This window comes from Vollenhovia emeryi, unplaced genomic scaffold (assembly GCF_000949405.1).
Source record: "Vollenhovia emeryi isolate VEMERY1.0 unplaced genomic scaffold, V.emery_V1.0 DF939129.1, whole genome shotgun sequence".
NCBI lineage: Eukaryota > Metazoa > Arthropoda > Insecta > Hymenoptera > Formicidae > Vollenhovia > Vollenhovia emeryi.
This window is the reverse complement of record NW_011967237.1, coordinates 571,804-584,050: the sequence shown is the minus strand read 5'-3', so window position 1 is coordinate 584,050 and position 12,247 is coordinate 571,804. Positions and strand designations below refer to the sequence as shown.

At 42.4% G+C, this 12,247-nt stretch overlaps 1 protein-coding gene across 1 annotated transcript in view; it reads right to left on the bottom strand.

The window, feature by feature from the left end:
* LOC105568384 (probable serine/threonine-protein kinase yakA) overlaps positions 1-6,101 on the bottom strand; it is a 65,886-nt gene extending 59,785 nt beyond the window's left edge. Inside the window, exon 1 of the mRNA XM_012024023.1 lies at positions 6,048-6,101. Coding sequence (XP_011879413.1) covers positions 6,048-6,080 — 33 coding nt within the window. The 5' untranslated portion in view covers positions 6,081-6,101. The remainder of the gene's footprint in view (positions 1-6,047) is intronic.
* Positions 6,102-12,247: the final 6,146 nt, after the last annotated feature.

Genomic DNA, 12,247 nt, shown 5'->3' with positions numbered 1-12,247 from the left:
AAAAAAATGGTGTTCGACATCTGCAATTTATTCATGTAAAACCGTTTATCTGTATTACTCTGTACTTCCATCGCGCTCCGACTCCGAGCGGGCGTCATGTATAACGCAACAGTCAAAGTGTCAAAGAGTTAATGCCGTCGAAGATTGCTACGGACGTGTTCAGCAATGAAATTAGCATACGATCGAATCAGCAGCTCGCCGTCGTCGTTGACCGATTGTGAGCTGCAGAGCAGGGGCGTATACGGCTTTGGTATTTAGCGCTGACGTTTAGCGCATACCGGCGCAAATGCGAAAACGATACTCGCGATGACGTTCGGATTCGCATCCGCCTATCAATAAACGACAGCTATAGATATTTGTATGCATTATGGAATTCCTGTGTCGACGGAGCGGATATATACCTCTACCTACTATAGATAGAACGCTACGATAATACCATAAGCCTACGGCAAGAAACACCGCTGGCGCGAAGGCAAATGTCATTAAAATTCATCATCACGCCCCATACTTATTTATTCATTCAAATTATCTATCGATTACTCTCGGCTTATCGTTCTACGAGGCGCTGCATCAATTAGAAAAATTTGTATCCATTTTTTCCAACAGGGATAGAAAAAAAAGAGAGAGACTCGTTAATTTATCAGCATTGACTGAGTAACAGAAGACAAATTATTTTCTTCTTATTGATACGATTAAACAAAACATTGTCTCTTCCTACAATTTTTAGCTACGATTTCACTCAATATTGATATTTAAAAACTATAATTATAAAAAATAAAGAACGCTACAAGCCAATTTTTATGTGTAATATACCTCATATTGATATTAAGATCGAGTTGTTAATTTAGTTAATTTAGTGTTTGAAATTAAATAGTTAAAGGAACTTATTTTTAAAAAACAACTTTTACGCGCAACAGAATTTTAATCCCGAAGGTAAAGGTATCGGTCGTTAATGGATTAAGTAAATGCAGTTCAAGTTTTTGCATCCCTCGAATAGCCTATCGTAATTGCGATAAAAGGCGGTTTATACCTCTTCCGACTACAACTGCAACGTCCATTTCCAACGTGCTAATGGGTACATTCCATCATGGTCGAACATGGGTCAAAATTGCACTCGTGGAACGTTCAAATAACTTGGAATTTACTGTCGGAAGAGTAAATCGCTAGCGAATTCTGAGGTATTAGTCGGAATTATCGGGCTTAGGCTATTATTTACTGTAAATAACAACGCAATAATAGCTGTTTAAGCAGTGGACGCTAATCTTTTGGTCAGGGATACCACGGTGTTATTTAACGAAAATAATAATTCCCGTTTCACCACGGAACTTTTTCCAACTCTTCAATTCTCAACGAAATATATCAAGCGGCAGTAGAAATTATTTTGAAATGTCACAGATAATAAAATATCAAGAAAATTTAGATTTCTCTAGCGTAAGAGTTTTAGAAAACCATATTTAACCATATTTGTATCGTGTTGTAGTTTCATCGATAACCAACTAACTTGAAAACAGATGAATTAGGTATTGAATAATAACATATCTCGTTAATTCTTGTCGTTAAAACTTAATATTTGTCACTAATCTAACTTGCAAACAATTCGAATAACTCGTTGGAATTTTAACTCGACGTGATATTAGGTAGGCGCAGGAAATCGCCTCATGTTTGTCAAATACAGTTGAAAACGAAATTTCCGGAAATTGGAAGCAAAATTGTCGCCTTGGGGCTCCAATATGCTTTTTTCATCCAGCGAGAAATTGTTTAATCTCCTTCCTAAAGTATTTTATTTTATTTTTTTTGGGAGGGGTTTTCTAATTCAATGCATCAGAGAGCTCGATAGGAAAACGATCAACCTTTTGCGGCGACCTAATAATCGTACGGTATTACCGATATCGCTTAGCGTCTAAGGACGGGCGTGTATGAACGAACGGACACGAGAATGCAAATAGAAATACGTTCGATTCGCGTTCAGCCCGATTCGCTCGCACGTCAAAGAAGTTCCAAATAAATTTAATTTCGCGCTCGCTGTTCACTCGCTGGCCGCGTACACACGCGCGTACACCGTCTTAATACTCGCACACCGCAATACGACCTTAATACCCACACATTGTCGGATTAATGTATACATGTTTGGTCAGCGGTTTACCCCTCTCTGTGCTCATTGTTCTCACGAGGAAGATTAACACGAGAGCGCTCTATATGCGGCCGAACGCACGTTCGCCCAAGTAATTACTTTTCTTAATTAAGGAGCCAACGTCGAATATGGGCAGTGTCAGCATTATTATTCAGTTTCTGACATTCGCGGTTTCTCGTCGACGTATTCGAGCGGGTTCAGTCGTGCGGAAGAAGGGATCGAGAGGAAAGTCGGGAGGCCGTTCACATGGATCCGCCTCCGCCATCTCCGCTATTAAGAAGAGAGAGGGAAGCAAAGAGAGAGAGAGAGAGAGAGAGAGAGAAGCGAAAGACCGATGACGTATGTCATTAAAAACGTATTTGCTTATCTTGTAGATGCGGTAACGGCCATTGGCGACCCCACACGATCATCGTGATTCCGCGGCTCTTTTATCTTTACGACGGTAATCAAGGTCCTGGATTCCTAATATTATATTTGATTTTGAGTTGCGTTTGCTCGATGCCGCGAACGCGTTTGCGTAAAAATGCGCGATCTGCAATCTGTTACAAACGGACGATCATCCCGACGGGTCTCGAGCGACGTGAAGTGCGTGCCGCTAAAGTTAACTCCCTGAATCAGCAATAATAGAGCAACGAGAGTTTTTGTGTCGACAAGCGTACCCTTTCCTCTAGCCCGCCCTACGAGGATTACGCGAAAAACCGTATGGCAATTAAGTAATACCCGGAAATGTATCTGCTAATTCCTGCTAATAAACTCAATCTTGTGTACCAAAATTCCCCAGCGGTTAACCCCGTGTATAGCTATATGCGCGTCTAATGCCCGAAGGCAAAGCAGTAGTTATGCCAGGTGCACCCCTTTGACTACGTAACTATGAAGATGCCACCGGTAGCTGTGCCTCAGATCTGCATCCAACATTTCAGTGCTCTCGTGTCGCAGCGACTAAATATAGAACGAGATGATATATTCGCCTCTATCTCTGCTTGGGTGAATACGATCGGCGTCACAGTGCGAAGCTTAAAAGTGTCCGGGAAAGTTAGATACGCCGGGGGAGACCAGATCTTATCGATAAAGCGCGACCGCCCGGTACTTCACAGATACGTGATCAAAGAATGTATCGTGTGCAGCTCTTTCGAGAATTTTTCATATCCGAGACCGTGCGACATTGCGTTCGACACGAGCGAAATCGTTTTAGACTTAAAAAGAAAAGAGAGAGAGAAAGAGACATTTTGTAGGATTCCGCGCCTTCACACACACGCGCGCACACACACACGTATCGAAATTCGAAAAATAAATTCCTCGGCATAATTTCTATTTAGCAGAACAAAGGACACGCGATATGTAATTTAAAAATGAAAAATATTCTTTAGTAAAAGTATTTACACGCAGTCTACCTCTGTTGTGTATTTTTCTACTTCCAAGTCCAATTTCTGATTAAATATACTCGCGTCGGTTATCGAAAATTATAAAATAAATACAAAGATAAACTGAAAAGACGTCTTGAGAAGCACGTAATACGTCGCGTAAACGTAATAATAATATTTACATATATATATGTTATATATCACGTTTCACGGGCAATATATATCCGCCTTAAAGCGGGCGAGATACTTTTGCAATTTCCACACGCGAGCGACACGGAATAATACGGTCGGCGTCAGTGTTCGCGGATGAAACGTATCCAAATCTCGTTTAAGCGCACTAACGAAACAAATGGGACGCGAGATACGTACAATTTATGGCGACGACACATTGTATCCGTATACGCGCCGCGCAGATAAATCCGCTAATTAATACCGTGCCGTTAATTGCGAGCGGTCCGCGGCCGTAGGACGGCCCGCGCCGTCGAAACGTGCCGATTAATATCGATTACATTCGTGTCTATTACGACACGTGGCCGACGTCGGCGACGTAAAATCGTACGGGGGCGATAACGAGATCTAATTCTGTCGCGTATTGCATAATGAATAGCGAGTAACGAGGTACACGAGCAACGACTGCTGTCACCTGTCACTCGCCCCGCGAACGCCGTCGTGTTTTCCTCGCCGGCGCAAAATTGAACGCGATCGCGTTACAACAATGGCAATTGATTATTTTCGCGATTATTCTTGCGTATAATTGATCGCCAACTGTAATCATAATTGAAACGCTTATTAATCGGGCATTCGCATTCCAGCTTTCGACACTCTGTCACACGTGCCAAATGCCGCCTATCGCCGAGCGTATCACCGTTTATATACGTTAAAAATAAACTTGGAGAAGTACAAGACTTGGAATATCACCGGTATATTAATAGAGCGGCGCTTTATGTCTTATTAGCGCGCCAATTGCTCACCTTATATCCGGATATTCCGCAGTTAATTGTAACGGTCGGCGATTCATGTCTCATTGAATCGCAACCGAAGCGTGTTGAATGAAGTGTACGATGTCGCTGGCGAGTGAAAAGTGGCAAAAACGCTCCTTCGAACGAGCCTTTTATAATATTATCATTTAGTGAGACGCGCGAGTCGATTGGGATTTGCTTCCAAGTTACTGAGACTTGTTCTACTTGTCAATAAATTCGGGCGCTAAATTTCTAAAATCCAGCTATTGCGAAGCTAAAAGCTCAATTACCTTCAATAATGAGATAATGCTCGAGATTTTTCTTGCGCCTGGAACGTTTTTCCCCCCCGTCGCGACGCACAATTCGGCGCACAATGCGGAGTTCGAGCGGAAATTGATCAAAGGCGACGGGGGTGCCGGAAGTTGAATAATAGAAACTTTCGACAATTTATTAAAATCAAAAAGCCCGATAACTTTTAATGAGGCAGAATCCACTGCGGAATTTTAATGCGCGTGGAGGAAGAATTAATACACAGGCGGATATTACTCGAATGGGGCATTGTTTAATTAGTATCCGCATTCCTACGCAAATAACACTCGTTATTTTAATTAATAACCGGCTCAATTTGTTCGAGCTCATTCGCGAGAGATTGCGAAGAGAGAAGGAGATGCCAGAGGAGTTTCCGCTTAAGTCACACTGAGCGCGGGGGGGGGGTGGGGGAGTAGTAAAATATCGAGATAAAACACGTCCGATTTTTCGCCAAGTTAAAGCAGCATTCGCGTCTCACCGCCGTCTACGCTACGTGTGTACACAGTGTACATCCGTGCTTTTGTCCCTTTAGGAAGTCGTTAGTTCAAACTCGTACCGTGCTCCGCACATTCCGTCCCTTCCGGCCACTCGGTTTACTATGTCGTCCGGCGGAGAGAAACACAAACGCAAGAAATCGCGGCCGGTACGATACATTTCGCTACGCAGGTTCAATTACATCGGTAATGCGACATATTAAATTTCTCCTCCTTCTTTTCTTTCCCCCCGCCTCTCGCTTTTTCTCCCGTTTCCTTCCTTCCCCTCCCCCCGCCGCCGCCGCCGCCGCGCCGTCGCTCCGCCGAGTATTAACCCGGTAGCCTACTTCTCGGCGCCAACAGCCCGGAGGCTTTCGAAAATACTCCGCGCGGCTGTTTCCAACGCGGTCACTTTGACGCGAGATGCCAAAAGATAACGACGATAACCGCCCGAGGAGAATTTTGTCCCCGGCGAAAAGCTCCCCCGAACGAGAGACACGAGGGCGAGGCGCGCGGGTTCGAAAAATAAGGGGTTGCTGGAGCGGTTTGATTTACCGACCGAGTCGCATTACAGTTATTGCGTTTGTAAATCTTATTATTGGCTTTTATGTGCAAAACAATACCAGAGCGGCGTGTGGACTGCACGGTGGCACATTTTCATATAAGACACATTGAGGTTTCGGGTCTAATTCGTGCCGCATTATGTCTTTGAAATTTTCAGACTATCCCGTCGGAGTTCAGCCGTCACTCCAGCATCCCCTTAAGGTAAACTGAGGTAAATCACCGCGGAGAAAAGTGTATTAAATCCACTCACCACGTCGGCAACGTTGCCGGAGCCCTCCCTCATGCCATCCCTGTCCGTGTGTCCTCCTGAAAGAGATAATAATGCACTTGTCAGTAAATATATCTCTCCGCACGTGCTCTCCTTCCCCCCCTCTCTTTCTTTCTCTCCGTCGTATCAAGATTAAATATTCAATTTTGCGCAAGTGCATCTCTCTCAATCAATCAGGCGCGGTTCTGCAATGCGGAATCGACTCCGAGACCTTCGCTTTTCCGCCGCAGCGAATTTCCGCGAGGGAAACACTAGGAAGAAAATTCCGCGCCAACGTTACGTCGGATATAACGACCGAACTGTAATGCCCCTCAAATACGATTCCGTGCGTGTTTTAACATTAAAAGTAAAATTTTGCGCCGACGGTTTCTCAAATATCATAACCGAACGGTAGTTCCGCTCAAATACAATTCCGTGCGCGTTTCTTTGCAGATGAGAGTTGGACCATTTATGCATAATCTACTTCGCAATCGCTCTGCGATTAACAATTAAAAATCACAAAAATTTCCTTGGTTCCTGATCGCACAATCTCCAATCGTGACTTATTGACATTTCTTGCGGCATGCAATAGTGAATTCGGTTGCTTGCACTAGCGCGCACTGAGTGCACACTAAGGCTTGTTAACAATCAATTTTTATATTGAATTGTTTTAAAACACTCTTCACCGAAAACAATTGTATTCTTGAAATGTATACTTTACGAAGCCTCTTAATAGATTTACTTAATGAGGAAGAATATTTCCTTCTTAGCATCATGCTTTTTGGAATATCTTCTTAAATTAAGAATCACCAAAGTTGTTGCGAATTAAGAATACATTCTTCATATTAAGAATATATTCTTAAGTGACGGAACTTTCGATATGCGTCTCGGTACGCATCACGCTTCGAGTGGTGTTCGTAATTGCTGTGTGGTATCCTGACTCAAATAATGGCTGAGTGGTTAGAAAGAGAAGAAAACATATTTATGAGCAAGTATTTAAAATATAAAATAGAATTGCTCATGAATCGCGTTAACCTTCCCGACGGAATCTCAGTTTCTGATTACAGAAAATAAGGAGGACAAGCATCAACCAGTAATTAAACAAGTAGCTAAAGCTACAACTTGTCGAGAAGATCTATTTAGCTACGCTGTATTTATCTGCACTGTAATAAATAGTAAGCATTTATTTGTGGAACTGTTTGTTATAATTAATGATCCCGAATATTAAATAATGTATTGTTTAGTGTATATTCTTGTACATTAAGAATATCGAATAAGAATGTCCGATAAGAATATCCTGTTTAGAAGATTCCTCTCTTAAATTAAGACAATCCTTTTAGCGCTTATTGTAGAGAAAAATATTATAAAAGTAACTAAAATGTTCTTAAAATGAGAATACAATTTTTTCGGTGTTGAAATATTTCTTAGCCCGTGAAATAAACTGTATAGCATCCATACGGAACATTTTTTGGCTGAATACTTTAAGTTAAATATAAGAATTGACTATAAACGAGTCTTAGTGTGCACTCGGTGGGCACTAGTGCAAGCAACCGAATTCGCTACAAGACGTTTAGAGGCTGCCCGCTGCTAAAACTCTCTCCGAGATGACTTCGTGGCGGAATTCGAACCGACGCGACGTGACGCACGAGTGGCCGCGGATTCCGAAAATTGCGATAAACAAAGATAACAGATGCCGCGGAAAAGTGGAGGACACGCATTATCGAGGAGGAAAAAACCTGTTACACGACTCACACACGCGGCACGAATTGCCTGTATTTCGTCAAATCATCGGGCGATAATAAGCGATAATCGGAGACGCGCCGATTGGAATTGCGAGGCGATCCGCGAGCGTGAAAACTTTTCCAACGGGTCCCCCGCGCCGCGAGTCAACGTAACGGCGACCGTTGAAACGGAAAATTCCGTTCGTTTGTTTCGTACACCATCTTTCAGATGTAAATACAGCTAATAAAGACAAATGGATTCAGCAAACGGAGCGCCGTCGACGGCGAACAGTAGGGATCCGGGCACTTTTTCAAGCCGCGCGCTCTTATGCTTTCTTGCATGCGGAATGAAATAAGTCCGCGAGATTCGGACGTGGATGGAGCTCCCTCAAAGGGAGGAAAATTACATAAAGTATGTTAAAAAAAAGCGATAAAAAATATACACGCGAAGAAAATATCAGAGGAATTACCGCTGAAACGAGAATAACAAATACGGTTCATTAATCAGCGCAATGAATGTGCGCTGCGTTACTCGCGGATTACGGGCGAAAATGTTTCCTAAATTATTACGGACCAAAGGCCGAGGAAGCTCTTTGTTTAATTGATATCGTTTGCTGTTAATTATCGGCGTTACAGTACGTTTGCAACGTAACAGAGAGAACTTTCATCCCGGCTGCGCTCATTGTCAGGAAAAAAAAAACAGAAACACTTTTGTAACGCGACGATTCCGAAATTCAAGTCCACGTAACCACGTAACGAAGTCACGAGAATCAAAACGCAATCAGAGCGGCAGATATAACTTGATATTTGTGGCTGCAACAACAGCGCAGAGTCTGTTGGTCGAATTATGTTAATATAGTTGGACGCGTTAACTTCGTTAGTTGTGTAAATAGTGTTGAAACAACTACAGCACAGTTAGATGGACTTGACAACAAGTTACGGCGGTCGTATCTTGCGGTTCAGACGTTCTTCCGAAAAGAGTCGTTATGCCGCGACGATACAATACACGTTTTTCCATGAAACATAGAGGAGAGTCCCCCGTCACGAAGGCTCCTAACATGAGACAGCGAAGTTGCTGCTAAATTAATTAGCCGTTTGTATTATTGTTGTCGCCTCCGTTTGCAGACGTGCTCCGAAACATGTCCTGTAGTTATAAGGACTCGACGATACGCGGTGAGAATTTTCCCTTAAAATTTATCCTGAAAATTGTGTGATCGTGGGACAACGTGGCATTTTCAAGAACTTTGGGAGATTTTTGAAATTTTACCATACATTTTACTGGTAGAATGTACGGTAAGATTCCCGAAAACTCTCGTAAAGGTCTTTAAAATGACTTGTTGTCCCACGATTACACGATTTTCAGCACTGTAAAAAGTATATACTGTAAAATTACATATATAATAAGTGCAGCGATTACACTATTAATAATGGAAATGTATAAATTTATGTACTTTTACAAAAACTTTTGTGTTACTCTTTGTTGTGTAAATACTTGTTTATACATGATAAAAAATTACAAACAGTTGTCAAATTTACACAATTAAAAGCAAGCAGTTCACTTGTTATACAAGGTAATAATTTTATCTACAAGGTGTAAATCCACTGACGTATGTAAATATACACCTTTAACAGATGGTCCCAATATTACCCACTATAATACCTGTAATTTTACATGTAATTTCTTTACAGGGAGGATAAATTTTAAAAGAAAATTCTCTCCGTGTACTGGCGAAATAAAAATTCTCACTTGCCAATTAGGCACCATCGATTTATTGCCATTGGAGCGAAATCCGCCCAGTGGAAAATTCATTGTTAGATCGCGCGTGTAATTGTTGCGAAGACAATTCGTACAATTGGAATGTTGAAGATCCGCTGTCTTATATTAGGGGACCGAGGGGGAAACCGCTGACCAAAATCTTGTACAGCAACGTCCACTAATGCCCAGTGGGCATTACTCTATCTTATCATCTTATTTTATCTTTATAATGCCCCAGCAAGGCCTAATGTCCAAACTGTTGCCCAAGAAATGCCTAGTAATGCCCAGTAATGCCGCAAATCTGTACACCACAATGCCCACAGCGGTTTACCCTCGGGTTTACCCCTCGTAGAAGCCTATCTCATACTACACAGTTGGAAAATTTGTTTTCATGTTAAAAAAATGCCGGTAAAAATGTTTGCGTTAAATGTTTAACACATTCGTGTGTTAATTTAACGCATTGCTCTTGTGTTAATTGACCTCAAATGTAAAATTATTAAAATAACTGAAAAAAAGTTAAAACAACGCAATGCGTACTTATTTTTAATCTGACACAATACATATGTTCTATATATTATTGGCAACAGAATTTATCTGTTAAAATTTACAACGGTGATTTTTTCTATATAACATAAGTGAGAGTGATTTCGAACCGTCATTTGACTTATTACACTTGTAAAATGTAAAAATTTCACTTTTTAAATTCATTTTGTCATTAAAAATATTTTAATTTTACATAGAATTTATTTCAAATTATTTTTAGATTTGCATTTATTTTGTGTTAAAATATTAACAGAGTATGGACCGTTTGGGACATGTGATATCTGTTAGATTTAACACAAATTTTTCAACTGTGTACAATAGATTATCGTTAATATGTGTTATTTTTCGTAACCCATCCGACCATGTAATTACCGCAAATAGTTAACATTATCACGTCTCCCTATTCCTACGCAGCTCATTTATTCGTCTTGTCGTGGTTACTTTCTTCAATTTTCCGCACAGTCGCGCTCCATTTCTTTTCTCGCCGAGTGTACGTACCTACAAGTTTCGCATTAGAAATCACCGTTGGCTCTCGCGAACACGCCCCGGGATCGACGCGGCGCTTTCCTGAGGTGTAAAAGGGGTTCGGCGGCTCTCAGGCGGGTCAGCTTTTCCTCGCGAACGCGAAACGGGGACTCGCCGCGGCGGAACTGTGTTGTTCCGCCGCTACGCCGCTTTCTCGCGAAAGTACGCTCCAACCGGGGAGCGTGCGCGATGGCGAGAGATCGGTCCGAATCGGTACGCGACGGCGACGGCGGCGGCGCCGAGAAGAGTAGCTGCTACCGTTCAATGGGACTCGACCGGCTGACGTGCTCCGCGCGAGATTAGTCCCTCGCGGGGCGTTATCGAGCGCCGAGAGGAGAAATCGAGAACCGTCGTGCCTTTTTGGCGCCGCGACGCTTATCCACAACACAATGCGGCCGAGACTCGGCGATATTCGAGCCGGCGAGAACGCGGAAAAGGGAGACACGTGACACTTTTCTCCGAAAGCCGAGTTAACAACGGCTCCCTGCTCCAGCGTGAGAGCAAAATGCTTGAAAAACACACTTCAACGCCCTTTAACTAACTGCCGCGCGCTACTTTCCAGCTTTGTTTATTTTCTATTTTTACTTAACGCTTTTTAGTCACTGACTGCGCTTCACTTTCTAATTTTCGTTTATTCTAATTTCCATTCTTCGCGCTGACAAGGGCCCAAAAGGGAACTGAGCGTAGTGGAAAGTCCTCTATTATGAGATAGCAGCAGGTTTTCAGTATCAAAATTCATATTTTGGCAATAAATTCACGACGAAGCCAATAGACGATGCCTATTAACTTAGCGAAAACCCTGCTATCTCATATTACGAGCTCCCTCGTAATAGAGGACCTTCCTCTACGTCTTGTATTCGTTTGCACGACACGTTACGATTCTTGAGTCAAGTTATTCGCACAATTACCGCACTCGGCTCTTATTGCCTCTTTATTATATTTCATTGGACTATATTCAAGAGAGCCCCCAGATCGTCAATCTTTTTTATGAAAACTTACTTTTTAAGGTCCTTCTCTTTCTCTCTTTTCAATTTATTTAATTATGGGCGCTATCCAGCAACGCATACAGGCGGCACTGTGTAACACAATGAACCGTTTCGTCTTTGTCGTTTGCCATTAGTGAACAAGGATGAAATGATTCTCCGCGAAGGGGGGAAACCACCAGCTAAAATGTTGTCCCACCGATTACACGATTTCGTTTGATTTCGTACGGTTTCATCTGATTACAAATAATTTTCTTACACGCACGTTTAAAAATATGCGACGTTGTTAAGTCTCAAAGAGCTTTCCTCCGTTAGCTTTCCTCAAAACTTTCTCAAGTTGAGAAAATGTTTATTTCAAATTTCATGCTTATTGTCTAACAAGTGGCGAAACTTACAAAATAAAGACCAAAGGATTACACGGGGGATTTCGTAAAGATTACATAATGATTCCGGGGACACTGTCCCACGATTACGTTAAGTGGCTACCCCCATGGTCACCGCGTTACACCGCGTCAATATGCGCCTCTCGCTGGAAAGCACCAGGATTGGGAAGTAACTCGTTGCTTGTAACCAAGGGGGAAACCGCTGTGGGCATTGTGGTGTACAGATTTGCGGCATTACTGGGCATTACTAGGCATTTCTTGGGCATTAGGCCTTGCTGGGGCGCTGTAAAAA